Consider the following 22661-nt stretch of genomic DNA (forward strand, 5'->3'; position numbering starts at 1 on the left):
GAATTGCAATAATTAGGTGAATACATTAGTGCCGGAACATCTGGGTGAGAAGAGTCATAGATCAATTCCTACTGCATACAGCAGTTCAAACAATGCAAGGAGTGGGCATTGTGAATTCTAAACAGAGCATTGAAATGATCTCTTGTACACTGTTAGGGGTTGACTCCTGCTGCGTATTTTGGAGTCAAAATTACTGTTTACTGACACAATCTTGACCAGGCACAGTATGATTCTATCAGTCGAAAAATACAGACTTTTTTGAGAAAGATGTACCCTTCTCCTAGTTTTCGCAGGTTGTTTTGTTTTCATGCCTTAACACTAAATGTTGTAAAAATATTGAAATTAAAAAAGAAAAAATTTACAATTTACAAGTGTCCATATAAGTAAATTATTCAAAAATTCAAGATCATCTACAAGGATCTACGAAATAACAACGCTGATAATGACACTGAGCCTGTGGGAAGAACAATCCACATGCCGTGAGAAACGGATGGTGGGTTTCTTCCAGAATGATGAGTCACAAGGTTGGTCTTTTCTTCTAAAATCTGTTTCTTCAGCTACAGCAGCAGAAGTCTTGAGTCCATGTTCATTACTTACTTCGACCTAAAAAGCAGAATATGTGAATTACTTACAAATGAAAACCTATTCTTTTTATCTTCTAAATTGTGAGATGTAAATTCACACCAGCTGACAGGTTAGTAACTAATGAACAAGTGGATAAATCACCTCTGGTCACCAATTTCCGCAGCTGTTAAGACCCACGTATAGGGTCAAGAATGAATGGCTGGGTACAAGTGGTAGCTTTGTAACATGCATATACCAAAGGCAAAAAACATTCGGGGAAAAATACCACAGGTGGTGAAACATGTCTGAAGCTCACATAATAATAGATTCTTTTTAGCATAATATGTTTTAACAGTATAAGATGTATGTCCACCAGGTTATAAAATTCAGACATGACCTGATTACAAACATGTGCATTTGAGCTGGACTCACACTATTTGTAGTCCTCACCACAACCACACGCTTGCTGAATCTATGTATTCTCACGTCTGCCTGTAAACCATGTTCACTTGTATAATCTTGCAAAATCTATGATCGTCTTTCATAGCGATTTTACGGTGGGTAGATTCTCAGGAGAAAATGCAAACAGGACAGGGTCACACAGATCCATCATGGAGCGGTAACCTCTCCACTGGCAGAATTTCTCAGACACTGCATCAGTCTCACAAGCAGAAGCTAGCAATGTCCCTAGAAATGCTAGGGACATCCCTACTTGGGATTAGGGATTCAGTGTCTGTCCAGACAGGGTTGCCCAAAGCTGTATTAGTCTTGGATCAGACCTACTCATCCAAACAGGAATGGGGCACATGTAAACTTTAAATTCTGCAACCATTAATAATAATAATCATAAAAACCCCTAGTGCAAGCCAAAATGCATTTTTTTTCTTCTAATCCCCATGCTCCTCTCTTTTCCATGTAGCAGTACATGAAGCAATTCTAAATACTGCCGAGTGACCTGGCTGTTGAAATTGTGCTTGAAACAGATGAAAACACAACAGTCTTCTTTATAGTCCTTCTGCTTTAGTCCCAAAGAGAACATGACAATTTTTTCCCACTCCCCCTATTGTCTCCTGCCTTACACACATCTTAACTGAAACTGCACAGTTCAGGGCAAAGATCTTGCTTCTCCTTGTCCGGTAGCCTAATGGAGTTATAGGGAGAACGAAGAGCAAACAGACAAGCTATGATCATTCATATTTGCGTTAAAAAGTGTTCCCTGTGAGAACAAGTTCAAATTTAACCTCTTCTCAGGGGTGAAAAGGAAAGCTATTCTTAGACTTGCTAATCATTAATAATTATGGCAGCACTAAGTGGACATTATACTGAAAAGGAGTACTTGATAAAAACAGACTATCTTCTACATAGTCTGGATGAGGCCACAGAACCTTGTATTTCCAATGGGCTATGTTTAGTTAATTTATGAATGAAATAAGGGAAATAAAAGGGGTGAGAAAAAGGGAAATATAGCCAAGCTTTCATCTATAAAAAGCATCACGCTAATTTTTCCTGTCAGTAAAGTGGTAAGGATGGCAAAAAATCTGTAACCTTTATTAAGGCTTTGAATGTATTTAACAAGTATTATTCATGTTCAACTCTAAGAGAAAAGAAATAGAGGTTTTCACAGCCTGGATACCAGAAGTCACATTTCTTAAGGATACTATGGATTCTCAGACTATATATAACTGATATAGATAGCAATTAACTTATCAAAAGAAGTCAAGAAGGCTGATGTGCTGCAGAGAGATAAGCATCTGCAAATTTCTGGCACAATCCACTATTTAAATTGTTCCCAGCAATTTGGCTTTTAATTCAGACTTTGATCACTGATAGTATTTTTCCTCCCTGCTTAGGTAAAGATCCTCTCTGTATCTTTCAGTGCCTAAAACCAAAACATCAATAAAGAAGAAAACACAATATAATTTATCTTCCAGTTTTATGCTTCTAGCAGCCATAAAGAGGCCAGAGAGGGTCCTCCCAGCTGTACAAGAATACCCATACATGGGAAATGGGAAGATGCCATTTATTCTCCAGTATTGCAAGCTCACCAGCAACCCCAAAATCCTTTGAACTACTTAACCAAAATCTGCTATCAAAGAATGAATTCTCAGGTTCTGTGACATTTCTACTGCAAAACAAATGAACAGATTTTGCAGGAACATATTTACAAGTCTTTTGTGAAAATGTCTTTTTTTCCTCTCCTTTAGTTATAGCAAGTTTGCTAAGAAAGTACTAAACATTTATTCACCTAATACTTTAAAATTAACCTCAACACAGGTTTAAAGATTAAAATCTTTTATGGAGAGGTGTAAATGTTGTAGCTGTGGCTTTTTTCCTCCTGGATACCAATTTCACTTTTTCAGTCTAGTGGCTTATTCAGAATGGTCAAACCCCCATTTTGCTGTCATCTTTCCCACAGAAAATGCAGCAAAATTGGTATTTAATGAAATATTACTGAAAATGCAGATTCCAATGTAGAGGTTGTACTTAATGCCATGTCAAACTGTTCATTGTTTCATTTTGTCTTAATATGATATTTCTTCCTGTTCTAACATACACTGTCATGCTGAGAAAGGGCTTTTTTCCTTTTTGGGCCTTCATAATCCTACAATATTTACTTACTAAATTTGAGTAAAATTTTGTCCATGTTTATTTCTACAAATCGAAAGCTGCAGCATGAATAAAAAGTATTTTAAAAACATGCAAAAATTAATAAAGTCACAGACAAAGTTCAAGTGTCAAGTGCTGACTCAAAAGATTTGGTTAGTAATTGTCCACTTTAAATTAAAACTCCCAGCACATGCAGACATGCATACACCAGGAAAAACCTTCAAACTCATTTTAATTCTGTTAACTGGTAAGTAAAATACAGTTAGTCATTAAATCAGTTTCAGTCAATTAGTTGCACGTGGGTTTCATGTTGCATTTAAGATGCATGAAAGGCCCGAAGGTAAATTTGAAGACAGAAAGCATCAGGGCAACAACTTACAAGCATCTAAGGAGAATTTCTAAATTAACATCTTCTGTTTTACCACTAATACTTTGAAATATCATCTATTTGAAGTTATCTGAGCTTCTGCCAAAATATATGTACTAGTAATATCTCCCCGTATCTTAATTTATTCCAAATAAAATGAATAGATATGCATCTAAAATTATTCATTAGGTACCAGAGTAGGAAAAGTCTATGAAAATATGTGATTTTCATGGTGAGAGCAAATAAGTGATGACAAAGAGATAATGAACTTCCAGAGAAACTCTACAGATAAATAGATTTTAAGCTGACTAGCAGTTTTTCAGCAAACATTTTTCTTTCAGTAGCTAGACAAATGTAAAAGCTTCTGCTCTTCCATAAATGGGTTAATCTCATTAAGGTTTATGCAGCAGCCATAAACCAGCTCTTTTCTTGCTAAAAAGTCAGCAGGGAAGCAATTCCATCCTTCACTGCGAGCCTCTCCTTGCGTTAAGCCGAGGCACGACATAGCAGACATGGTGATATCTACTAATCCTTGCTTTAGCGGATATGTCATCAGTGACAAAGTATCCTTACTCGCATGTTTTATGTGGATTAATTTTTAATTAAGTTCTAATTAAAATATAATTAAATTATTAGTAACCTGATGCCAAAATTATTTCAGGAGAAGGTTAGCTTTCAGTCCAGTTAGAAGGATTAATGTGGTCCGTAGGACCAGAACCTTACCTACAGGCTTTACAGGCTTTAACTCAACATGTTCCTGGGGGGGCTGTCGGTAGGAGTATGTGTCAAGTCCGCCTATGAAATCAACTGAAAATACAACAGTTCCAGAAATGAACAAATGGAAATGAAAATATGTCAACTGAAAAAGAAATATGGACAAATTATGTTAAAAAAAATAGTAAGCACGTGCACAGGTTTGCATACAAGAAATAAACCAAGTAGGTAAAGATGCTGTGGAAACTGGTTACAGAAGGCTCTGTGCTCTGTCTTCCTTGGGGTCCATTTAGCCCTGTGCCTGGCAAGACAGGCTAGCAGTTGGCTGACCAGACATGCACACCCCTGCCAGTGTGCGTGCAAAAGGAGCATTCACGGATCTGCAGAGTACGTAAACAGAAACCACCGTGGGGTAAGGTAGCTGCTTCTATTTAGGGCAATCTCACATATATTTCATAATTCACTTTTGATTCCTTTGGAAGTGTTTAGAAATTTAGGCAGTGGAAACAGTTTAGCTCGTGAACCTAATTTCACCTAAACTTCTATGACTCAATGGACTTGCAGGAATGTAACGCACCAACAAAAACCAAAGGTGTGTCCGCTGAGTTAAGAATAAACAGGTGAGAGCTGAATGTGAAAAAGCAGCAGCATCTCCTCTGGATGAACTTGTGGGGACAGGAAGCCTTTTCAGAACCCTTCCACTTTCTCTCAGGATTTCTATGTCAGAAATAATGTGGGGATATCTGCTCTTGAGAAGTTTTTAGTTCCTTCTATGGTCATATTGATTGTAAAATAAGACATTTTAGTCTGAGTCTTGTATCTTGTTATTTTTGATAAGATTTTAAGCAGCTTCAAGAAGCCACACGTCTAAGCTATCCTAGAAATCTTAAAAGGATGTTCGCGGAGAAGGTTATTTTTCTGTTGATTTAGAAAGGTTTTCTGCAGACCTGTGCAGAGCTGACAAATTCACAGCACGTTGGGATTCTTTGGTCACATGGAAAGCAACTGCCTTCATTTGTTTATATATAGGCATATATGCAAAAGTCCTAAGCAGAATGTAGATCCTCATTGCGTTAATCGCTGTATGAGCACCTAATAAGAAACAGCCCCTTCCCAGGCAATGTATGCACCAGGTAAACGAAGAAAGAAAGAGTGCTCATCCAGGATGAGGGGATGGGGAAATAAGGCTTAGAGATTGAAGGGCTGATGAAACACCCACTGAAATCTGTGGAAATGCTCCTGTGATTTTAATTGCCTCTCCTCTTGAGTCCAGGAAAGGGGTAGCTTGGCTGAAAACTGAACTTGATGTACTTCAATCATACAGCATTACCTTAGCTGCAAGACTCTTTTCTTAAAACTGTCTGAGCAGGACATAATGCTGAAGAGCTAGCCCAGCCTGAGTGCCAGTCCTAGCCTATCTGCACCTCCTCTTCATACTGTATTTCTTTCATGTTGCAGCTCTCCTTCAGAATGCTGTCACTACATAAAATACTTCAAAATTAACTTAAGCACTAAGGGGACCAAACCCTTACAAAGAGACATATTTGCAGATATATTTTTGTAAAAGTGGATTTTTAAAATATCTAGATGTCTAATGTAAGACATAGTTACTTTTTCATTTTTTAGAATAAATAGTGTCCATAGTGTTTATAATTTTTTTGGTGGTTATATACTATAGTTTTTCCTGCTCTCTGAAGGGTTTTATTTTTTTTACTGAGGACATGTGATAGAAGCAGTTAGAAAGTATGTTTTTGAGATAATTCACCACTTCAGAACCACACATCATTCCTCTCAGCAATCACAAGCATCATCTGCAACTGTTAGCAGGGAGAGAATCTAAAGTAACTAGTCCTTCTGCCAACAAATATTTTGGAGAAAGAAATGAAGTCAATATGCATTAACGATTGACAACATAGACATGTCTTTGTCTGACAAAGAAAATATATTTAATAGCACCATCCAACAAGTTTTCAGATGAGCTGCTCAAACCTGTTTAGCTGAGGCTTTCTCTTTTGCAATCCAAGATGTGTTATATAGTATTAAAGTTGAAGTTTGACTTAAAATTCATGTGAAGCTAATTCTCAAGGCAAGAAGCTGCTCTGTCACACAAGACAATGGAATTTGCCATTTTTCTTTATGCACTCTATTTTATGGCTGATAGCTCTTTAATACGAAGATTCATCATCAGTTATTTGAATTATAAGTTACTTTTAGTTTTAAAAATTCAGTCTGATTTTACCTGATATTTTCACCACTTATATCTAGGACTAAGACCACAAATGGCCATTAAATATAGAAACTTGAATTTTTATTTTCATTTGATACAAAGACATTACTATGTACGTTTCAGTTCAAACAGACATCTTAGACATCCAACTTTGATCAAATACTTTAAAACTTTACCTTGACTGAACTTTTCAGATGCATACATCCCTCTGTTTAATTGGCCAAAAGCAAACAGCAGCAACATTTGTATAGGTTTCCCAAGGGGAAAACATTACTTTAAGGATGATATCAAATAATTGATTTGGTTTATTTCTGGCCTGGTTAATGCATTATGGATAATTTCTGCCATAGATTCATAGGACTACAATAATTAACTTCAGAAAGTTGCATACACCTGGAAGAAAGTTCAACGAAAAAAAATAATTCTCTATAGAGTTCTGTAATTCTATGCATTAAATTAAAAAAAAAAAGCAACAAAGCCACAACTTGTTAGCAATAGGGATATTCAGTCACTAAACAAGGAGCACCCCATGGAGTCCAGTCATTAACTACAGTCATGCAGAGAGAAACTTAAAATCCTAGGGAGAGGATTTTTTAGCACCCCACAGATAATAGCAGGTTACAGCAGAAGCTAGTTATTTTATCTGCAGCTGGCTGCAAAACATGATCCATATTCCCAGGGAATTGCTCTCTCCTTGTGTCACCTCAGTTTTGTGGTCATGCTGGATGCTTAATGGCCAGTGTGAAATGTTCCTTTAGAGTTCACTACCTGCTGGGCTTGGAAGTGCAAATCTGTGCTGGCTGTCCACCACGGGCAGTCCATTAAAAGGATGTTCATTCACTCACGGGCCATATCAGAGGAACAGTTGTCATAATCTGCCTGAGTGAGAAAAGTGCAATATGCTGCTGGCTGGAGAAAGTGTATCCACTGTCATCAGTAATTTTGAGAGTTATTCTTTTCTAGACAGATGACATTTAGATTTGCCTTATTACTATTAATCCGTGCATTTGCCCATATGGCAGTTAAAATTTGCTTTCCTTTGAAGTTAGCACAGGAGAATCAGAGCTCAGAAAAAAATCCTTTCTCCTTTCCCACTCTCTCATCTGGAATTCAGCTTCTCTGGCAATATCCCACTGACCTGCTGGCAGGCCTTGTGCAAACAGCTGCCAGAGCTTGTCAGCCCATTGGTATATTACTAATTTCTCCTTTCAAAGTTGGCAAATTCTAAGCGCGTCTGGAGGTGCAGGGTATGAACAGAGCAGTGATATGCAGACAACACAATTCTTAGTAAATCCTGCAGCCTCTTGGCCTGGAATACTTTAGATCCTATTGATGCTTACCTCCCCTTTTTATAAATGAGGGGAAACCCCCAAACTGATGGCTTGAACGGCTGGCACCTCCAGCTGTCCCCTTTCCAAGAGAGGGGCAGGCTAGCAGCTGCTTGAACGTGCTTTTATGTACAGAAGATTTTCTTAACCTACAGGGTTCCAAATACTATTTTGCACTGAATTGCTTTCCTTGTGCTGTGATTTTTTTGAATGGCAATATATGAATGCAATTGCATTCATTAAGAAAAGGTATGTAACTGGGGAGGGTGTAACCAGGTCACGTAAGTGACAGGTAGTAAGAAAAAGAGCCAAAGTCAACAAGAAAGAGGAAGCAAAAATGGTCAGTCCTAGACGCGTAAAGTCCGAACTTTGGCCTTTGGACCGAACATTGGTTCCACACATTGGAAATGTTTGCACCTGGAGTTCATATAAACTTTCCAGATAAGAACTTTTTTTTCTAGGATCTCTAAATTCTTCAGTTGCCTTCCATTGTCAAGAGACACACTGTTCTCACGCCCTTCACTGAACCAGCCAGACTGACCCAGCTATCTCTCTGGAGCCAATACTATCCATTTTTCCCTCTTCATACTAAGTCTGAGCACCGAAGCCTCAAGTCATGTAGCAGAAGAATCACACATTCCTTTGCAAGATCCCAGGAATAGCTTCTCATTTATGTAGAGGACTAAAGGAGGGAAAATGTGTGCAAGACAATTAAGAAAGGGAGAAGAGACATCAGTAATCATATGTAGCACTGTGATTGCTGCTCTGTCTCTATAAAGTACTAGCAGACAGTAATCAGGTTAAAATAGGATAAAGTGGTAGAAAATTACTGAGAGACAACCTTTTACATAAACTTTTATTACTGAAAGCTAGAAAGGGAATAATTCAGGGTTCCACAGTAATTACTAAGATTTTGCACCAGATTTTCTTCTTAGTCTTCACCTAGTGAGATAGATCATCATTTTAAAAACTGCCCACGTTGTAACATGAGTACCACACTTCTCTGAAGGACTGCACTGAAAGAAGCACCCTCTCACAAATTGCCTTAAAAAGGGCACTGATACAGAAATTTTAACTAGATCTTTGCTATTGAAGTCTCTCCTCATTGTATCAGTGTTGTGATATCCAAGATTTTAATGTCGGATATTCAGAGATTTTTTATTTTCCAAGGATATGACTGCCCAGTAAGATGAAAAAAGTATGAGGAAGATCAAAGTTGTTAGAAAGTGAAAGTGGCTCAGACCTTCTTATCCCAGACCCCTGAGTCATTCCAAATATGAAAATACCTTTCCAAAATGTCCTCTGTGCCATGCCTTTGAAAGCTATGTACAGCCATACCATCCCATTACTGAAGTTAAATGCCAGGCTGCCTGATTATGGGTTTTTTCTTAAAGTAAGGATTTCTCAATCATTTTCAGGTCATTAAGGACTCTTGGCCACTACATGGTAAAAGTCCCTAGAAGAGTACAGTCATCACACATAAGGTTTATAGGAAAAATACTTATCCAAGTTTATTATCACTAATTTAGTATCAGAAAAGAATATACTTTAAGCTGCAAACATGTAGGAATTCTCTCCCTTAGGCTTCAGAAAACATCCATTTTTCGTGACGTTGTGGTATCTGCAAATCCTATGCAAAACTTAAGTTGATGAGGAAGAGTTTTCCATTTTGGTTTAAAATGTTATATTTTACTCTCTCTAAATACTTATCAGAGCCTAATCTTTTTAGCAAAGCAGATCAGCCTGGGCATCAAACATCCCATACCTCTCAGCATAGTTGGCTATGATTTACATTACATTATTCATCAGCAATGCTGTTCGAACAAAATATTTCTGATGATACATTTTCTTCTTATATAGGTCAGTATTTTTCTGTTCCTCATTTTAATGAAAATGCTAACATTTTAATGAGAATACTATCATTTTTTTCTTATTTTTTGTCTTGGTAACTAAAATACTTGTCTAATGACTAATAACAAAATGGCTTGTTATTTATTTATGGAAAAAAAACATATGGAAATTGTGTTTAAAACCACTTCAGACAAAGAAAGCTTTTTTTTCTGAGGCTTGTATTTAAAGGTGCTATTGCTAGTTCTAAAATAAGATTTCAAATACAGTGAAGGGTGGCCTTCTTTCTGCATATGACCAAAGTAAATTATAAACAAGTCCAATTATGACCTCCTACATCATTTTTATACAGTAAGAAAATTAGAAATGTGAAAAATCATGGCTCATTTGTTTTCGCTAATTACTGCTTTTCCCCTCTCTGGCACCCCTTCTGATTTAATCCCTTTTGGTGCAGAATGCTCTGGGATTCCCTCTTTTTCTTACCATTAAAGTTACTATGCTGCCTATGTACAAATTAAGCTAGCAAAGGAAAAATAATCCATGCATAAAAGATATCAAATGCCCAGAAACTACATCTATCAATTAAGTTCATACAATACCAAGAGAGAAACAATGCCATTGAGCTTTTGCAACACACATCCAGTCAATCGCCTAAAATGGCAGCTCAAGTAGTCAAGAGTAAAGACTGTTGTACAGAAGGCTGCTACAGCTTCAGTCACACGTCCAAACACATGATCTTCACAATAAATGTGCCCAGGTTGGCTTCAGAAGAGACGGAACTCTGAATCTGCGTTTTGAAGTTATGCTTTGATCTTTTTTGGTAGTCTGATTCAGGGGTATATGTTATGTATTAGTGTGCCTTTATATTTCTGCTGAGTTTGATGCCATAAACTACAGAGTTCTTTTAAAAATGTTTAGTGCAGACGCTACAACCAACTGGAATCGATCTGCTCCACTTACAGTTCATTGCTAAGTTGCAAGTTAGCTGTTTTGTTCCTTCAAGTTGTTCTTTTTCCTATCAGTTGAGTCCCACGGGTCTCTGTTTCTGGCCTGTTGTTATTTGTATCCATACCAATTTCTTTTTGCTTCAGTTATCTGTCAGTATGATCCAATTATTTATTTTTGAGAAAAAAATTAAGTATCTATGTCTGCCTGGTTATTATGTATCCAAGAATATCACAGCTGCTGTTTCTAACCTTAACTACAAGTCACAGATGCTTTAGTATGTGAAACTAATGTCCCTTTATATAATGCAGACCCTGTTCAACGCTACTGAATAATTAAAGACAAACTTCCTAGAGCAAAGTAGTTACAAGATCAAATACATGACATAAAGCCATGCCTTTCAGAACACTTGTGGCATTTGGAGGAAAGGATTTCTATGCATAGAAGAAAGTTCACATCATCCATTCACAACAGAAGACTATTAACTTTATTTTAAAAAGTAAGTTATAGGACTGGAGGGAATCTTTTTATCATTGAGTGATTCTGGATTTTTGTTCTCACTTTCCTAGGGATGGAAGACTTTTCCTGAACTTTGCTGCTATCATCCTCTGTGACATGATATGTCCTTCATGTGTTTGTATCTTTATTTGTCTTATGAAGAGTGAACAGGAGGGAGCTGAGGATGTTCAGGAGAGCATGTCTGTGTGCATGGCACAGTAGAGGACACAAGCCAGAGAGGCGAGGAGCTGCTAGCCTGCTCCTCAAAGCTGAGGCTGCCAGAGAGGAGCAGCAAGCCAGGTGGGTCTTAGTGGCGATGGATGGAAGGCACTGCTAAGGACTTGGGAGGCCAAGCAGAGTCTGCTGCAATTCAAGAAGCCAGAGACTTGGCTGAGACTCAAATGGGAAGCATGGTTCTCCAACTGCATAGACACAGACAACAAGGGAGGAAATGTTATAAACCTCTCATTTCTGCTCTGTATGATCTAGTAACTTTGAGTTTTCCATTTAGGAAGTGTGCTAGTTTATAATCAAATTAATTCTGCCCTTTTTGAGTTTAGTATTGTGGTTTTCTTTGGGAATTCTCTATAAAGGTGAGTGTGCACATCTACTTCAAAGTTCTAGCTGAGTAAAGCTGTGTCACATTCAGCCCATATTGCAATTTTTCTTGTCTTTCCTTTATAGCCCTATTTTCAAATCTTTGCTTTAAAATCTGCTTAACATCTCTGCCTGCTAACGTCTTTTGCTGTCAGTCAGGAGACTCTCCTTCTTCCCTGACCCTTCCGTCCTTTATTAGTAGCTACTTTGCTGGGGTCCAGGTACAGAACTACCATCTTTAACCTGACAGACTTGACATCTTGAACTTGACACACATGCTAAAATGTGTACTTCCAGTAGCCTGAGAGGTCAGGTATCAGCTTTTCCAGGAGAATACCGATCTGGTGATATTTCCCCTTTATGATATCAAGCACATTAACACTGTGCAACATTGTTTGCCATTTCAGATGAGGCAATTTCCATTTCCACATCCTCCTTCTCATTTATCATCCTGCCTTTGCCCCCATGACCATCAGTGATATCCTGTGTAGAAATCCTGCTTCAACACATGACATTTGCTCCTTAGCGTGGGGCATTGTATGCATTCCCTCCTCTGCAACTACACTGTGCTCACAGCTACACTTTGCTTAGCAGTGGTCTGCTTCAGTCCTTGAGGAGACAGACCCCAAGGCTTTCTACCACACATCTACCAGGGTTTCAGCCTCTTTAAACCTTTTGTCCTCTGCTAAGCAGACAATGCTGCCTCCAGTGCTTCTGGAGCCTTCCTGTCCTCATCCCAGCAGAAAATCCCACATTCTCCCTCTTTGAGTAACCAGCAGGTAAGCTTGTGGTCCTGCTGTGCTTTCTCTGAATTCAAGTCTACAGATCAGAAATAGAAGTGTATAAACTCCTTCCGTGATCTCCAGATTCACAATCTTCTCCTTTCAATCTTTGATCTCTGTGGATGAGCACAAACCAGCAAGCTCTAATCTTCTGTTTGTTCTTGTCTTTAGTTTTTCAAAGCGGGAAAGCCAGCAAAATAACCCCTTTGTTCATCAGTGTCATACCAGCCTTCTTTAGCCCTAGTAAATGCACTATCAAGTCCTTCTATGGTACCTTCAGTCTGCCCTAGAATATCTGATCATCCACTATTTCAAAGCCATTGTGGATGTATCTGGGAAGCCTACTATTGAACCACATCCATGTGCAGCAATGAGTACTCATTTCTCTCTGTGAGTGCTTCTCTGCAAATGGGGAAACTTATTGCACCTCATATTGTTATTGCTTTTGTCCTGCTCTATCTTCACCTTCAAGTCATCTTGCTGATCTCTTAGTATTTTTTTTGGCATTACCATCTCTGTCACCAACTCATATTAGCTCCTCAAACCCCTGAAATATAATATGACTACCTCCTCAGCTTTGAAAATACAGCTAAGAATGTAGAACATTACAAAACTGGAGCTTATAATGGCCAGTGGTCTTCTCATATATAACAAAGCTGGTGAAAGGTCTAGAGCAGAAGTCTTATGAGGAGCGGCTGAGGGAAATGGAGTTGTTTAGAAAGCAGAAAAGGAGACTGAGGGGAGACCTTATCGCTCTCTACAACTACCCGAAAGGAGGTTGTAGAGAGGTGGGGGTTGGTCTCTTCTCCCAGGTAACAAGTGATAGGACAAGAGGAAATGGCCTCAAGTTGCACCAGGGGAGGTTTAGGCTGGATATTAGGAAATTTTACTTCACTGAAAGGGTTATCAAGCATTTGAAGAGGCTGCCCAGGGAAGTGGCTGAGTCGCCATCCCTGGAGGTATTTAAGAGACGTTTGGATGAGGTGCTTAGGGACATGGTGTAGTGGTGGACTTGGTAGTGTTAGGTTTACTGTTGGACTTGATGATCTTAAAGGTCTTTCCCAACCTGTATGATTCTGTAATTCTGTGAGTGAAAAAAGAAATATCATGCGTGTCAGCAAACATGATGGCTAGAAAAATGGTTTTCTCATTGTTAGAAAGTTGGTATCAGTTCGTATTAGGAGAAAGATGAATGTGCAAAAGAGAAGTAGAGTCTGTAACAAGATTAATACTCATTTTGAAGCCACCAGTGAATCAATCTGCTAATGATAAAGAAAGATAATGCAATACTGACCTCATCAATAAAAAATCCTCCACCTGAAGAAAGATGAAGTAAAAAATACACTTTTATGAAAACCTTGTAACTCTCGAATTTCAGTACTCCAAAATCACACATTATCTTGATTAAGGAGGAAAAGAGAATGAGTAGAAATCAATGCCAAGGAATAAGTCATCATATAAATGGTGAGAGTCAGATAGCATTACTTGGTTTTGCTGCACCTAACCTGTAATATTGAGAAAAACACAGATGTAGTGAGATTAAATTTCTGCTAACAAAACCAACAGTATATTTACTGATTCAAGCCTAAAGAATGTCAAATGGAGTTTAAAGTGTGTCCAGCTATGACCCAGATCACAGAACACTGGTAAGAGAAAGACCTGTTGTGATATAGAGCTAATAAAGCACATCAGCAACACAGATTAAATACAATATATATAATGTAGACTTTTTGAAAAATAGGGGGTTTAGGAAGAGGTAGTATATTTTATTTGACCACCTGGCCCAGCTGGAAAACCATATCAGCTATATCACCCAATTTAGGAACATAACACCTCTTGCTATAAATCTTGCTTCTCTTATATCCTGAAATCATTAGGGCTATTGGATTAGTGCAACTAGAAAGTCTGAAAAGTACAACATATAGACAACAAGTCCAGGTTTACAAATAGGAGGAATTTAGAAAGGTTATTTTATGAAGGGTTGAAGGTGTGATGACATCAGAGACACAGTGAAGAGAACTAAAGGTTACAGTAAAAATTCAACAGGATAAAAAAAGGGTTTAGGAAAAAAACCTTAAATTAGTTTTAATATTTGAATATCTTCTCCTTTCTCTTGTTCTTTGACTGTGTTTTTTCTAAGAAATCTTTGTGATACTTTATTTGCATGGGTCTTTCTCTTGCTTTGATTTTATCAGTAATCAACATTGTTATCCTTTTCTTTTCCAAACAAAATTGACAAATTTTCTTGGTGGAACATGCTGGTTGCCTTTAGATTTATGAGATTTAGAGCTGAGACTTTCAAAGATGGCTAAAACTATGGACAGTTAATTCTTATTTGATTTGTTTGATTTTGCCACATTTTGAGAAAGTATACATTACCAAATAAAATTATCTTCTAAAATTACCTGGCTGTGACCTGAAATTTATGGATTGGTTCAATATATTTCACTGACTTGTACTGGCTAGCCATCTCTTTTTTAATTTATACAGTAGCTGCTTTGCAAAGTAGTTGTTTGAGTAGCCTCCAAGGCTGTAATGTATGATTACATACACTGGGATCCATTACATACAATGGGACCCATATTGTATGATTTTTAACATGGATACTCCCTTAAAACAAGAAAGGAGCAGCTTTGGCTTTTTTAGTGCTGTATTTCAAAGCTTAGTATTGTTAGAAAGGAATTGTGAATAAACCTCGGCTTCAGAAAAATTCAGTCAGTGGCAGTCTCTTGGCTCAGCTGGTCTGTATGGATCTGTTTTCATTTTTGAGGTTATTATCTGTAAGGAAAACGGGAGGACATTTCTTTCTTCTAAAATGAAACCTCACCATCACTCTCTCAGACCAGACATGGGCATAAGGTAAAAGCCGTTGAGAACTCCGGCCACCTAAACTGCTAATTCATCCACAAGTCTGTTGAGTGTGTCAAACACGTTGAGATATGTGTCGTGGTTTAGCCCCAACCAGGAACTAAGCACCACGCAGCCGCTCGCTCACTCCCCCCCCGGTGGGATGGGGGAGAGAATTGGAAGAGCAAAAGTAAGAAAATTCAAGGGTTGAGATAAAGACAGTTTAATAGGGAAAGCAAAAGCCGCGCACGCAAACAAAGCAAAGCAAGGAATGCATTCACTACTTCCCATGGGCAGGCAGGTGTTCAGCCATCTCCAGGAAAGCAGGGCTCCATCACGCGTAATGGTTACTTGGGAAGACAAATGCCATCACTCCAAATGTCCCCCCCTTCCTTCTTCTTCCCCAGCTTTATAAGCTGAGCATGACGCCATATGGTATGGAATAGCCCTTTGGTCAGTTTGGATCAACTGTCCTGGCTGTGTCCCCTCCCAGCTTCTTGTGCACCTGGTAGAGCACGGGAAGCAGAAAAGTCCTGGACTAGTGCAGCAACAACTAAAACATCTCTCTTTTATCAACACTGTTTTCAGCACAAATCCAAAACATAGCCCCATACCAGCCCCTATAAAGAAAATTAACTCTATCTCAGCTGAAACCAGGACAGTATGTATAACAGGAATATTTGCCTCCGTTGTAACTGTTCAGCTCACTGAATCCCCAGATGCCCTACCAGCATATAACCAAGAAAATTTATGGCCCAGTGCAGAGCCTGATTAATCCTGTACCCTCCTTGGCTCAGTACACCACCTCATCACACGGGTGCACCACTTGCTCCAGGCTTATGCTTCCCACACCAACGGCAGGAGTATTCCAAGACAGAGCTCTTAGGTGTGATGTGCTAACTGGGAAATTATCACTCAAGCAACAATAACAATGAAATGGATATTACTTAGGGTGAGGCCCAGAAGTCAGGATAACCCATCTGCATGAAAGTTAAGACTTGGAGGAGATGGCATTTACACAGAAGAGTGGGAGTCTGAAAAGTTTCTTTTCAAGCTCCACAAATCAAAATAGACACAAAGCTGTTGCCATTTAGAAATGAAGAAGAAGATTGATACTGGAAGTGGAAAATGGATTTGTAAAGAGATTTCATTTTAATGGAGAAGCTGGGAGAAAGGTAGGGACAGGAACGGGCACCACTTAGGCCTGCGTCTGATGTCAAGTGGAAAGCTCAGGAGAGGGACACTGGATGCTGGAGTAAGATTGATTTAACAATAGATGCAATTTAAGTGAAAAGGCTAAGGTGCTGGCAACTGGGGGTTGGGATAGCATCCATTTAAAAGCAGATTTAATTTAAACAGAAAGGCCAAGGAGGCGGAAGGTGGAGACTAAAACAGAATCAATATTAAATTAGCTAAGCAGAAGCTTGAATCAAATCAGCTAGCTAAAAAAGGGCATACTGAGTATTTGGGAGTAGGGAAGCAATGCATGGACCTAGGAAATGTCAAGGAACACTCAATAAACAATATATCCCCTCTAATCAGAATAATAATTCAATTTTAATAAGAACATTATTTATTACAGTAGTAAACAGAAAAATCTTAAAGAAAGGTATGATAACCAGTTTAAGGAAAATTATATGTTTATAATTACATTCCTATTTGAAGTGAATTGTCTTTTATGTGTATATATATATGTGTGCATATATATAGGATATGTTGTATAGTATTCAGAATCAATGGCAGAAATGCTTAACATTAATTATATTTGCAAACCAGGAATTTATGAGGTAGTAGTGAACTAGCTTTTAAAAACTCTCCTCACTAGTTATCAGTCTGGAAACCAATTTAAATCTAAACAGAGCCTGTATATGCCTGCATTTGAAACAAAATATGTATATATACACATACTTATCCACCCATATGCATATACATATCCATCTACACACATATATACATATTTAGATGTATGTATTTATCCAAACAGGTCAAAATTGGCCAATATATGCCCTAATACTATTCTGACACATTTCTCTGTTCAGAAGAATATGTTAGCACTTTCTGCAAATAATACATCAAAAATATTTGCTTTCCATACAGATATTTCTAAATGCTTCACCTGTACTCCTGAAGTCCCATTTAAACCATTATATGTGTGTGCGTATTTCTACAGTCAGAATCCCAAATCGTGGACGGAAGCAAGTGATTGTAGCTCTGTACCGTTTGCTATCTGAAAGCTCACACAATTCATTGGTATAAAAAAGATCTTAAAAAAGGTTAGGTTCTACACTCCTAAACTCTCTCAACTTTGTGCAAAAAAGAATGAGTGGATAACTCCGACTTGATCAAAATGACCACGTATCATTTCGATGTATGAAGCAGAAGAAAGTATGTATCATTTACTGTGCTATCTGTAGGGCCAGGCAGCTGACTCTGGGCACTCCGTTTTTTCTCACCCACACAGGAACATTTCAAAGCCGTACCATGTGTTCACCACTACTGCTCTCATCTACTAATATTCTGGGGAATATCTGATAATAATTCTTTGTGCTAAACTGATTGAGGTGATTCTTTCCTACTGAATTTCAGGAAAAATTGTCCGTCTTGTGCCTATGGGAGGAATTGTGGGAAGGCACTGGAGGACTCTTATAATTTGAGTGAATTATTCCTTAATGAAACCCTTTTCCTTAATGAAAAATAAATTACCTGCTGGCTTGCATGGAAATGGCATCTTGACTATTATCTTCATACCTATTGCCAGGCAAGTTACTCCGAGTTTAAAGTCATAATTAAACTTGGTGCAGGAAGAGGAAATTAGAGGCAACCCTCCAGTAAGAAATGCATTCTTTACTGAAGATAGACTAAAATATTTTACTCAAGTGGTATAGAAACTCAAGGGGGATTTCTTCAAATTGTTTGATTCACACCTTATAGCAAGCTATGCTTTATCAATGAAAAACTGGAATTAGTTTACACATGTCATTTAGATGAAGCCCGTTTCTCACACTTTGTCTGCACCCTATCTGGATAAACCCTACATGTTGCATTACACATGAAATGTATGATACTTTCAGGCAGATAACTTCTGCTGCTGCTAGAAATATTCCACAGCCAAGACTTCCCTTTTTGTATACTGTGCACTATCTATTATTTAAAGACAATCTCTCAGCTAGAGCAAGGTGTTCTGCAACAGTCCATGGAGATTACAACTGGAAATGAAGACTATTTTGTACATTTTGCTAGGGGAATGTAAAAGCAGAGGGTGGCATGGGTATCTTTTTTTTGGTGTTGTTTTCCTGTGACAGATTATTCATTTATAGTTTTCAAGCAGAAAAAAAGAAGGGGGAATCATGCCTCTGCTGCAATTTTTTTTGCCACTGACTTAACTAGGATCAAGATTTCTTCCAGTATTGAATATTTATATTGTTTAATTGTTTTTATTTTACACCACCTAAGAGGTTTTACCCTTGGTTGTATGCATTATATCTATGCATGTGTTTCCACAGGAATGAGAACAAATGGTTGTTCAGGCAATGTATAACTTAATGTAAAAAAAAATAATAATAAAAAATAGTACGTAGTTGTAATTTAAATCATATAATGTTCCCGCTATATTTCTTCCTTCATTAAATACTTCAGAATTAATTGTGTTAGTTTAGTGTAGGACTGAGCATGCATTTTCAGTTAATTCACACATTAAGGCTAATGATAAAAAGAAGGACACTAATGGGACTGTAAGATCATACAATATTGTTAGAGTAACAGGTTTATCCTTTATATTTTCACTATGGGAGAAAGTGAAGTCAGGTATAAGTAGGATAGTAAATAGGTGCGTCTGCAACAAACTCCAGCTGGATAGACCTCTAAAGTCTACAGAAACTGCATCTTGATATTTGTCTCCATTAAATGTTTGCTGGGATCGGCCTGGGTCACAGCTGAACTGAGGGAGCCTCCTGGATACTCCTGGTGCTATTTCTGGTCACACTGCAACCTCTCCTTCGGGTGATGGTGGGCATCTGCAAGGCGATGAGAGCAGCTGCTAGCAGGGAACCAGCCACCCTGACACGTGGGCAGCACCTCAGTGCAAGGGGCAGCAGGAACCACCTGGCATCAGCCAGATGTTTTATGGCGTTAACTGGGCTCCCTGGCTTTCCAGACGTCACAGTCTACCTCTGAGGACAGCTATGTTAGACTCTTCATCTCTGCAGGAGTCCACATTTGTTTACTTTTAGAAAACTGTTCAGTTAAAACATTTTATTTGAATGAACACTTACAGAATACATTTTGGTTATGGATCCATTATAATTCTGTGCCTAGCGATACGTATAGTCTATGCCTGGTGAAAATAACTGATTCTGTTGTTTCACCAAAACTGGTATAGCAAAATTCTGGGGTTTTGGGTTGCTTGTCCAGATGAACAGAAAGATGCAAATTGCTTTTCAAGCCTTCCAGAAATACTGATAGTCACTGCCACTTTACAGAAATGCCAAAGCCAGGAGAATGCTGTCAGCCTGGCAGCTATAGTGCCGTTTCAGTGCCAGGCGGTAAAACTTACTAACGTTTTAAATGTCAAGCATATTCATCCATTGGTCAGTAACAACAGATTTTATTTCAATATCTCAAGTCATTATGGCCTAAAGGTGAGAGTGGTGAATGCTGAAGCCCAGTGATGATCCATGCTTCTGTCTGCTGTTTGAAAAGTTTCCTAAGTCCTTGTTTTCAGTGAGGCAATTTAGGATAGTCATTGTCTGGGGATGTTTGATTCTTGTATTACCCAACAGAAGTGTAGTGCAGTATCTGCCTTCTTGGTCATCCTTGATATTAACCATTTTATGATGAAAATTCTCTTTTCTAGAAGATAAATGGACTCAACCACACAGGCAATTGCAATTGATGTAAAGGTATTAGTAGTGGATTCCCAAAAACTCCTCTAGTCAAGGAAACTCGTATATTTATATATAAAGGTAATCACACATACAAACATATATGGGTCTGTTGCTAATATTAGTTCTTCATTCATTTTGAAAAAAATAGCATATTTATCACTGTTGGACCTACTGTGTAACTACAAATATTAAATTAAATGTGAGGAAAAATTTCTTTCTCTCTTGTTTGATTACTGCCAACAGATGCTCAATGGTGTGTATACATGTAATGCCAGATGTCATATAAGGCAATGCAGTAGATTTTCAGCGGTGGTAATAATGTATCTATCTTGCTTTATTTAATATTTGTCTAATTATGGCATATGGAGGTTCCTATTGATACCACAGTATGGTGAAACTCTTCCTTTTTAAAAACAGATTCATCTTCCTCTCTGTTCTGAAAGTACAGCTGAGCTCTGAATACAACTGGCATAGGGAAGAGACAAAAAAAGAAAAACATTTTTTATTTATTAATTTTGTCCTTGTGGTTTCATTTAGGGGATAAAGCTTTCCTTCACAGTGAATGGAAGCCCTTTCCTTTATTTTTGCTCATGCACAAAAGAGGTTTGAGCTTCCTTGGATTGACCTTTTGGTGTTTCAGTCTTGTTTTTATAATAAATACTGAAATTGCAATTGTAGTTGTGGCAAATCTTCCCCTCTGATTTCTCTTTTTTTTCCTTATGCAATTTGTATGCAACTCAGCTTCCACTCCACAAATTCACATACAGTGCAGAACTATCACTTCTGACATGTGTCAATGTCATATTTATGAACTAGTATTTAGCAGCACAGTGCTATCAACTGTTTCTCAAAAAAGTCCAGAAACTATTTAGAAATTTAATAATGATTTTAACAATGTATTTTGCCTAGTCTCCAGACTCCGCTTTATTAAAACCATTCAGTAACTCTGACAAGGTGGCGACAAGCTTCTGAGTTCATTTTTAGGAGAAAATGATTCACAAACAGGATAGTGACAGTCTTTTATGATTACAGATTTCACATATTCTGTTCCTTCAAAAGGGCTTATATAGATTGATAGATCTACAAAGAAAGAAATGAAAAAATGAAGGGAAGAGATATAAATAGACTTTTTCATTAGGATGAATGATGGAAGGTATTAACCCCACTACAGCAGTGTGCCTTTTACATGTCTTCTTTTTCATTCCTTTTGACCTGCTATCATCTTCCTTCTAAGTAAAAGTTAAGTACAGTCTGAAACATAGGTAAGGTGAGCAATAGCTGGAAATAAATGTTTCCTCAAGCATTATTACTGTTCAGAAAAGTGTCCATCAGCCAAAATGTCAGGCTCAAAATCCATTTAAGCACCGCACAGAGGCTAAAGAGGCAGCTATTATTAATTTTTAAGTCTGCCTGACGGGTTTCAGACCAAGAACTGGGGTTAACTTGACGCACTGAATATTGCAGAGTATATTTAATTAGGGAGGCTTTGACTCTCAGACGGCTGAGGATTTATTCTGTGCAAACTACTGCAAAAATATGATAGAATAGCTGCATCTAAGAAAAGAATACCTAAGAAAAGAATCTGCTGCATCGTATTAAAATGCATAAAATCACTCTTTCATTGCAGTTTGTCGGACTTCTATCCTAATGTAATCACTGTCTACTTTTAACCTGACTGTTTTGAAGCACCACTGTACTTCTCTCTTAAATAAATTTTTGTTCATTATGCTGCAAGTTAACAATGTGAATTTTTCCAGAACGAGTCCTGTTCTTCTCAGCTAATTACCAAACCAAACCATTTTCCCACTGTGCCTTACACAGATGTTTTTTCATTTAAAACATATCTGTGGGATTGCTATGAATGAGTTAACATTTGTGTTTAACGTATTTATCTATAAGCATAGAGGACTCAAAAACACAAATGGGCATTAAGACACAAATTAGCAGAAAGTGAGATACTAAAGGACTATTTAGTTGCTTTTGACTAGATTCAGGATCTTAGAAGGGATAAAAAAATAACAAATCCGAAATTATTTCCCTGCACTGGTTGTAAAATCTCCTAGATGTGTCTATTCTGCTTCTTTGCTCCACTTCCAGCACACCGCTCTCGCCCTTGCCCCAGGTCATCCTTCACTAACTAAAAAAATCTATTCACACAAGAGTCTAGAAGATTATATGTAAAGGTACAAGTGAAAATGGGAAACTTGCCCGTTCCTAATGAAGGACATTGAGCTAAATTACACCATACTTTCCAAGATGAGTGACATGATTTTCACTTTTAACAAAACACCAAATTGCCATTGGCAGTTCTGGAAGACAAGCAGAAATTAAACGCAGATACCGATTCCTTTGTGGAGAATGGGCACTGGCTTAGTTTTACATACTGGATCACCTTAGCACTTGCTGTGTTTTACTGGTTTATAAATATGTCAGCTGTCCTCCATTCTCTGTGAT

General features: G+C 37.9%; 1 protein-coding gene across 1 annotated transcript in view; it reads right to left on the bottom strand.

The window, feature by feature from the left end:
- Window positions 1-442: 442 nt before the first annotated feature.
- NKAIN3 (sodium/potassium transporting ATPase interacting 3) overlaps window positions 443-22661 on the bottom strand; it is a 385022-nt gene continuing 362803 nt past the window's right edge. The window contains exons 6-7 of the mRNA XM_072851254.1: window positions 4262-4345; window positions 443-603 (exon numbers count right to left, since the gene is read on the bottom strand). Of these exons, the coding sequence (XP_072707355.1) occupies window positions 590-603; window positions 4262-4345 (98 nt within the window). The 3' untranslated portion in view covers window positions 443-589. The remainder of the gene's footprint in view (window positions 604-4261; window positions 4346-22661) is intronic.

This window comes from Ciconia boyciana, chromosome 2, assembly GCF_034638445.1.
Source record: "Ciconia boyciana chromosome 2, ASM3463844v1, whole genome shotgun sequence".
Classification (NCBI taxonomy): Eukaryota; Metazoa; Chordata; class Aves; order Ciconiiformes; family Ciconiidae; genus Ciconia; species Ciconia boyciana.